Raw genomic sequence first — 8,889 nt, 5'->3', positions numbered from 1 at the left:
ACCGTTCAATTAAGTGTAAATATCATTAATTATTAATAATAACATAGAGTTAAAGGTAAATTGAGCAAATTGGCTATTTCTGGCAATTTATTGAAGTGTGTATCAAACTGGTAGCCCTTCGCATTAATCACTACCCAAGAAGTAGCTCTTGGTTTCTAAAAGGTTGGTGACCCCTGGTCTAAGTGCAGTCCGTGCATGAAGTGCCACTTTGCTGCATGAAATATATTCACCTGCGACGTGGAGTTCAAGTATGACAATGTTTGGAATAAAGGACACAATAAGAGTTTGCCTTTAATAGTCGGCTTTCTGCTAGGGACCATCTTGTAACAATCCACAAATGTACATTTTTAAAAATATCTACCTTGTAAATATTTAAATCTTGGTCTATTGCAGGGGTCGGCAACCTTTACCACTCACAGAGCCATTTTGACAAGTTTCACAAATTAAAGAAAACAATGGGAGCCACAAAACTCTAGAAAATTTAAAACGAAATTAAAGCTGCAAGCAGCGTTGGACGGGTCCACATTTTGGCAGGTGCTAGTCCTAGGTGTCCCAATACTTTTGTCCAGTGGTAGTCCTGAGTGAGACCTACATAGAGGTTTTTGTTTCGTGTCTCTACGACCTTCCTAGTGGAAGTTAGAGGAAGTTGTGTCTGAGTTCACATTGTCATTATAGGGTATTGTGTGTAGAATTTTGAGGACAAAAAAGCAATAATTGCATTTTCCGTTGTCATTATAGGCACCGGAGCAGCATCAGTGCTGCGGGTCTTTGAAGGCTCGTAAAATCAAAACGGTAGCACGTATCACAATTCTTTCTTCAACTTTTAATCAGAAGGTTTTCAATCTCTCTCCTGTAGCAGTTTGAAGCCGAAAAGACAAACGCGCTCAGAGGAGATAACGTTTGATGTTTGGTGACCGGTTGTAACAAACATTTTGTTTTGAAGGAGGAATAGCAAACTTCCTGTTGATTTTTGCTGAAGGATGTCAATCTATGAAATGTAGGTCTAGGCGAGACCTACATAGAGGTATTTGTTTCATGTCTCTAAAACGTTCCTACTGGAAGTTACAAGCAGTTTAGTATGAGTTTTCCTCTGAGGAGCAGTTTTTTCTCAGTTTTTTTCAAAAATTACGTAGAGCACAATTTTGAGTTTTGGGGTTCGGTTTTTTTTTAGATCGCAATTTCCACCAGTCCCGATGTGTGTAAGAATTTTGGTGAGTTTTGAAGTATTTTGAGAAGGTCAAAGACGTATTTTTAGTACATTTTTGTATAAAATGGGAAATTGCCAACATCCTGTTGGGTTTTGCCCGAGGATGTGAAATTATGAATTGTAGGTCTAAGTGAGACCTACATACAGGTTTTTGTTTCATGTCTCTACGACCTTCCTAGTGGGAGTTACATGCAGTTTAGTGTTGTTTTTTCCTAGGGGGCGCTAGAGCGCAATTTTGATTTTTGTTTTTTTTACTAAAGTGTGCTCTACCCGAGTTTGTATGTGTGTAAAAAATTTGGTGAGTTTTGAAGCATGTTAAGGGGGGCAAAGTAGTGCGCAACGGTGCGGAATAATAATAAAACCTTACAAATAATACAATAGGTTCCTTTGTAACCAGTACAAAGGACTCCCTGAGGGAGTCCTTTGTACAGGGTACAGGGCGGACCCTAATAATATTATATATAATAATTATTAATAATAATTCCATGCCACACACTACCACCAAACCCCGCCCACCTCAACCGACGCACGGAGGGGGCGGGGGGTTGATGTGTGGGGGGTTTGGTGCTAGGGGGCGGGGGGTGTATAATGTAGACTGGCTGCATGGGATTCTGGGTATTTGCTGTGTTGTGTTTTTGTTGTGCTACGTTGCGGAGGTTCTCCAGAAATGTGTTTGTCATTCTTTTTTGGTGTGGGTTCACAGTGTGGCGCATATTTGTAACGTGACAGTTTTAAAGTTGTTTTAAACGGCCACCGTCAGTGTAAGCTGTGTGGCTGTTGAACAAGTATGCCTTGCTGTCTCCTACTTAGCATACAACATGTGGCTGGGCTGGCATGTGATTAGTACGGGCAATAGAGGACAATTATTGCAGTACCGCTAAGGTACACTCTTAATTCAATTGTTAGGGTGAAAATCGGAGAATATTAGCCCCGGGAGATCACTAGGAGAGGCACTGACGTCTGTAAAACTCCAGGGAAAACCGGGAGGGTCGGCAAGTATGCAGCTGAGCCGCATCAGAGTGGTCAAAGAGCCGCATGCGGCTCCGGAGCCGCGGGTTGCCGACCCCTGGTATATTGTCTCCCCCCCCCCGTTATCATAGAGGTTGTTGTTTTTTGCTACAAGTGATGGACATTCAACGACCATACTTTTCGGGCTATAGAGCGCACCGTTTTTTTTAAGCCGCACCCACCGAACTTTAAAAGAAATCAATATTTTGACATTAATTACGAAATATTTTTGTCAGGTGCAAACACCGATGACATCTATTAAACAGACAAGAAGCAAGGAATTAAACAGAGACAGGATTCAATTGAGCTCACTGGGCTGTACTCGTGCACGCTCTTCCACCGCGCTCTTTCTTTGTAACTCAAAACGTACTCACTGAACTCTGCGTTCCGTCCTCTTGTCCTCGGCGTTCCCGTCAATCTTCAGATTCCAGCCGGGGTGAAGAAAAGCAGTTCCTCAATCGGGAGATCTTTGCCACGGTCTCCTGGTTTCACTCACCCTGCTGGAATCGTCGGACGTGTTGGAATCCGGCTCGAAGGACCAAGAAGATGTCAGGTTCAAACGCCGATGACATCTATTAAACAGACGAGAAGCAAGGAATTAAACAGAGACAGGATTCAATTTAGCTCAATGAGGAGAGCGCGCACACCTGTACTCTTGTACGGTGTGGTCCCACGCTCTGATGAAAGGCTTTCCCTGATTACATGGCAACAGCTGTTTCTAAGGGGAGAGGGGGTCGTAAACAGCTGTTGCCCTCGGTCACAAAATAGTTCAAAGAAAATATGCCTGGAGCTTGCGCCAGGTCCTGCTTCCTCTCCGCTTTGTAAATCTCGGGTCAAGACAAGATCTTCCCGTGGATTACAATAGATCAACGAAACCGACACCTTCATGTCGCTTCCCATCGTACACAGTGGAGTTTTACAAGCCTTTTGCTTGGTAAGATCAAAGACAGCTTTTGTCTGCTCGCCGGGAACTTATGGGAACACAAAGTTTTGTGATAACTTACATACAATTATTCTGACAATGTTGTTGATGTTTATTTACATAGCTTGATTGTTTCCAAACACTTCCTGTAACACAGCAAACAAAACAAGCCACGGTCATGAACCCACTAGCTGCGGAAGCTAGCTCTCCAATCAGCTAAACAGACTCGGGAACTCCACGCTGACGTTTTTGGTGAATCTACCAAACTGAAACTGTGTGTGGCCCCCAGTGGACTTCCTGGTGTACTGTGGGTGGCCCTCAGTGGACTTCCTGGTGTACTGTGTGTGGCCCTCAGTGGACTTCCTGGTGTACTGTGTGTGGCCCTCAGTGGACTTCCTGGTGTACTGTGGGTGGCCCTCAATGGACTTCCTGGTATACTGTGTGTGGCCCTCAGTGGACTTCCTGGTGTACTGTGAGTGGCCCTCAGTGGACTTCCTGGTGTACTGTGGGTGGCCCTCAATGGACTTCCTGGTGTACTGTGTGTGGCCCTCAGTTGACTTCCTGGTGTACTGTGGGTGGCCCTCAATGGACTTCCTGGTGTACTGCGTGTGGCCCTCAGTGGACTTCCTGGTGTACTGCGTGTGGCCCTCAGTGGACTTCCTGGTGTACTGCGTGTGGCCCTCAGTGGACTTCCTGGTGTACTGTGTGTGGCCCTCAGTGGACTTCCTGGTATACTGTGTGTGGCCCTCAGTGGACTTCCTGGTATACTGTGTGTGGCACTCAGTGGACTTCCTGGTGTACTGTGTGTGGCCCTCAGTGGACTTCCTGGTGTACTGTGTGTGGCCCTCAGTGGACTTCCTGGTGTACTGTGGGTGGCCCTCAGTGGACTTCCTGGTGTACTGTGTGTGGCCCTCAGTGGACTTCCTGGTGTACTGTGTGTGGCCCTCAGTGGACTTCCTGGTGTACTGTGTGTGGCCCTCAGTGGACTTCCTGGTGTACTGTGGGTGGTCCTCAGTGGACTTCCTGGTGTACTGTGTGTGGCCCTCAGTGGACTTCCTGGTGTACTATGTGTGGCCCTCAGTGGACTTCCTGGTGTACTGTGTGTGGCCCTCAGTGGACTTCCTGGTGTACTGTGTGTGGCCCTCAGTGGACTTCCTGGTGTACTGTGTGTGGCCCTCAGTGGACTTCCTGGTGTACTGTGGGTGGCCCTCAGTGGACTTCCTGGTGTACTGTGTGTGGCCCTCAGTGGACTTCCTGGTGTACTGTGTGTGGCCCTCAGTGGACTTCCTGGTGTACTGTGTGTGGCCCTCAGTGGACTTCCTGGTGTACTGTGTGTGGCCCTCAGTGGACTTCCTGGTGTACTGTGTGTGGCCCTCAGTGGACTTCCTGGTGTACTGTGGGTGGTCCTCAGTGGACTTCCTGGTGTACTGTGTGTGGCCCTCAGTGGACTTCCTGGTGTACTGTGTGTGGCCCTCAGTGGACTTCCTGGTGTACTGTGTGTGGCCCTCAGTGGACTTCCTGGTGTACTGTGTGTGGCCCTCAGTGGACTTCCTGGTGTACTGTGTGTGGCCCTCAGTGGACTTCCTGGTGTCCTGTGTGTGGCCCTCAGTGGACTTCCTGGTGTACTGTGTGTGTGGCCCTCAGTGGACTTCCTGGTGTACTGTGTGCTGACAGGTGTTAGTCAGGGAGAAGGCGGTCCTGCTGCTGGTCGCCACGTTCCTCTAGGATGATGCATTGTGTTTCCACACTCTCTACTCCCTCTTCCTCTTTTGCTCCTCCTCTTTTGGTGAGGTCACATGTCAGTGAGGGCTGCTCTAAAGGCTTTGGTAGGAGGACTGTGTTCATGTCACCTTCAGGAGGCTCCTCCCTACTTGTCTGATGCTCCACTGGCTCCTCCCATGAGGACGATGATGATGATGATGATGACGAAGGTGGTGGCGGCGTCCCAGGAAGTGCTGGTGTTGGCACACCTGATGAAGCCTTCTTCTCTGACTCTCCTGTGAAAAAAACACAACAATCACACATTGACTAACACACTTTACAACAGAGGTGTCCAAAGTGTGGCCCGGGGGCCGTTTGTGGCTGCAGTTCATTTTATAACGGCTGTGGCACATTCTGAAAATACTCTTTAAAATATATATATATATATATATATATATATATATATATATATATATATATATATATATATATATATATATATATATATATATATATATATATATATATATATATATAATAGGGATGTCCGATAATGGCTTTTTGCCGATATCCGATATTCCGATATTGTCCAACTCTTTAATTACCGATACCGATATCAACCGATACCGATATCAACCGATATATGCAGTCGTGGAATTAACACATTATTATGCCTAATTTGGACAACCAGGTATGGTGAAGATAAGGTACTTTTAAAAAAAAAATTAGTTAAATAAGATAAATAAATTAAAAACATTTTCTTGAATAAAAAAGAAAGTAAAACAATATAAAAACAGTTACATAGAAACTAGTAATGAATGAAAATGAGTAAAATTAAGTGTTAAAGGTTAGTACTATTATTATTATCTAAACATCAAAATGAATTTAATCAACTGGACTCTCGACGCAATTGACACAGTCTTTTCGACAAGGAAAAGAGGCTCGGGGGAGCCTGGCTGCCCTGATGGAACCATTGCTGCGGGGTACGTGAGAGATTCCTGGAATACTTGGAGAATCATGTGCCTCTCAGTCCTTTCCATCGAGGACGTGGAAGACATCTACCTATTTGGAGCTGTGATCGCAGGGCATTTGCTGATTGGGCTGGGCATTGCTCTGGTGTATCGTCAAATTCGGAAGACGATGGCAGCCACTCAAGGGGCCAACAGGCTGTTCAACGCAATGGAAGGATTGGGTCGTGCTGTGGGATCACAGACTGGAGCAATTGCTGATTTGAATCGCAAGGTGGATTCTATCTTGATGAAGTTAGAGAAAGAATAAATTGGAATTGTCAGAGCCAGCATATAGAGCAGGAATGTCATTGTTTTGACTGCTCGAAGAAAAAACAACATCTTAATCTACGATTTGACTCCCTCGAATGGCCTTGAGGAAAAGGCTGTTTGAAAACACTCCCCTGAGGACTCCTCAAAGATGGACGCTTTTGACCTTTCCCTTTTTTTCAAAAGCACCTGGGTCGGACTCTTGAACTCTTGAACTCTTGGGGCCGGCCTCGGCCCATAAAGACAATTCCAACATCTCACCCAAGTTAATTGGGCATACATGCACGCACACACCCCTCCCCAAATCAACGCCTTCACCACTGCTTAATTCCTCCGGGGTTGTGGGGGCTGAGTAGCGCTCAACAGCAGCTGCCGGCCTCCAAAGTCCTGTTGGATGACTCTGTTGCGAGTTGTTGTGATTACATGTACCATGTTTATGTGTGCCATGCTATGTGAGGTTTTTTCCTCGGACTCAGTCTGGACCATTCCTGAGGGTCCAGCCTCAGACTGATATTTTTTTTTTACTCTTCCCCCCCCTTCCCCAATGTCACCTTTTTCCCACCTTTTTAAGGAGCGCCCTAAGTGGCTGATCCGTTGGCGGTCCCGTCTTGTCTCCCTGTAACGTATGTCTGCTCTTAGCAGGATTGTGCCGAAAATGTAATTTCAGTTCTTATGTGTCTTGTACATGTTAAGAATGGACAAATAAAGCTCCGATTAGTGGAGCAGCAGCACGCACAATCATGTGTGCTTACGGACTGTATCCCTTGCAGACTGTATTGATATATATTGATATATAATGTAGGAAGCAGAATATTAATAACAGAAAGAAACAACCCTTTTGTGTGAATGAGTGTAAATGGGGGAGGGAGGTGTTTTGGGTTGGTGCACTAATTGTAAGTGTATCTTGTGTTTTTTATGTTGATTTAATAAAAAAAATTAAAAAAAATAAATAAAAAAAACGATACCGATAATTTCCGATATTGCATTTTAACGCATATATCGGCCAATAATATCGGCAGGCAGATATTATCGGACATCTCTAATATATATATATATATATATATATATATATATATATATATATATATATATATATACATATATATATATACATTTACTAATACATTGTTGATTTCAAATAAATAAAGTCAACAACACCCTCGTGGATTCCAATTGATTACAGTACATAAATGCTTTAATGAATGAATGCCTCTATTTAAAGACAACAAATCTACAAAAGCAAATTAGCTCAGGGGAATAAAAAAACAACCTCCTGGTGTTTTTGTTTTTTTATATATATATATAAATACAACTTCCTGGTGTTTTTGTTTTTTGTTTTTTTATATATATAAATACAACTTCCTGGTGTTTTTGTTTTTTGTTTTTTTATATATATATAAATACAACTTCCTGGTGTTTTTGTTTTTTGTTTTTTTATATATATATAAATACAACTTCCTGGTGTTTTTGTTTTTTGTTTTTTGATATATATATAAATACAACTTCCTGGTGTTTAAAAAAACACACCACCACAAAAAACTCATGTTTAAAAAAAAAAACCTTCTGGTGTTTTTGTTTTTTTAAATTAAAAAATAACATAGTGTTTTTTGTTTTTTTTTATAAAAACACCAACTCCTGGTGTTTTGTTTTTGTTTTTAATAAAAAAACTGCCTAGGTTTCTAAAAAAAACCACAGCTTTCTAAGTTTTTTTTAATTGTATTTTAAACCTCCTGATGTTTTGTTTTTTCGAACGTAGAAAAACAAAACCTACTTGTGCTTAAAAAAAAGAAAATACAACCTTCTGTGTTTTTTTAAATAAAAAAACAACTTTGTAATGTTTTTTCAATGTAAAATGTTTTCTATAAAACAACCGACTTGTATATTTTTTTTAATAAAAAAAGAACACAACAACCTGTTTTGTTTTTTTTTCGAAAATAAAAAAACAAAACATACTTCTACAAACAGACCATTCATCGGCAGTGCGCCTTATAACCCGGTGCGCCCTATGGTCCGGAAAATACTGTAAGACTTTTTTTTTTGCCCTTTTGGATGCACGAGAATTTTAGTGGGATTTTTTTTTAACTGTCATTGATCAAAAAATAATAATTTAACATCAATGTTGTTATTGACCTACTGTATTTAAGGCTCCAATTACTTCACGTCTAATATTCCACCTGAATATGTTTTTTGTCATTGCCAGATAAAAAAAAGGTTTTCTTTGACAAAAAGGGCATAAACATTGAAAAATATATTACGTTACATCGACAGATAGACATTAAATTAATATAGGGATTTATTCAGGATTATTCACTTAGTATTACTTTCTTTAAAACATTTATTCAGTATTTTTTAACTTTAGAAAGTTATATGGTTGAAACCGATAATGATGCCAAAAAACATAAAAAAAGATGGGCAGTCCTCAAATGCTTATTTTGAAAATGTAATTTTGTTTATAGATTATATGCAATCTGTTGTTGTGTTCCCTAATTTTGAGTGTACATAAATGAAGGTGTGTGACCTGGACATAATCTGGACTGGACCTGGTTCTAAGAACCCTTTAAAAAATCTCATTTCATTGACAACCTGGTCTGGTGAAGATAAGGTCCTTTTTTTAAAATAATAATAAAATAAAATAAGATAAACAAATTAAAAACATTTTCTTGAATAAAAAAGAAAGTAAAACAATTTAAAAACAGTTACATAGAAACTAGTAATTAATGAAAATGGGTAAAATGAAGTGTTAAAGGTTAGTACTATTAGTGGAGCAGCAGCAC

At 41.6% G+C, this 8,889-nt stretch overlaps 1 protein-coding gene across 7 annotated transcripts in view; it reads right to left on the bottom strand.

Moving 5' to 3' along the window:
• Positions 1–2,303: 2,303 nt before the first annotated feature.
• LOC133639680 (coiled-coil domain-containing protein 149-like) overlaps positions 2,304–8,889 on the bottom strand; it is a 32,024-nt gene continuing 25,438 nt past the window's right edge. Inside the window, exons 13-15 of one of the 7 annotated variants that reach the window (XR_009823834.1) lie at positions 4,988–5,134; positions 2,863–2,927; positions 2,304–2,787 (exon numbers count right to left, since the gene is read on the bottom strand). Coding sequence is in view for 5 of the 7 variants with exons in the window: in XM_062033195.1 (XP_061889179.1) it covers positions 4,815–5,134 (320 nt within the window). In the remaining 2 variants the exon portion in view is untranslated. Of the gene's footprint in view, positions 2,788–2,862; positions 2,934–4,537; positions 5,135–8,889 lie in introns of those variants that run through there. The other 6 variants (XM_062033198.1, XM_062033197.1, XM_062033196.1 and 3 more) reach the window with 6 other exon arrangements.

Source organism: Entelurus aequoreus, linkage group LG22, assembly GCF_033978785.1.
Source record: "Entelurus aequoreus isolate RoL-2023_Sb linkage group LG22, RoL_Eaeq_v1.1, whole genome shotgun sequence".
In the NCBI taxonomy this organism is placed as follows: domain Eukaryota; kingdom Metazoa; phylum Chordata; class Actinopteri; order Syngnathiformes; family Syngnathidae; genus Entelurus; species Entelurus aequoreus.
The sequence above is the reverse complement of the archived record's forward strand: the minus strand, read 5'-3'. Positions and strand labels throughout refer to the sequence as shown.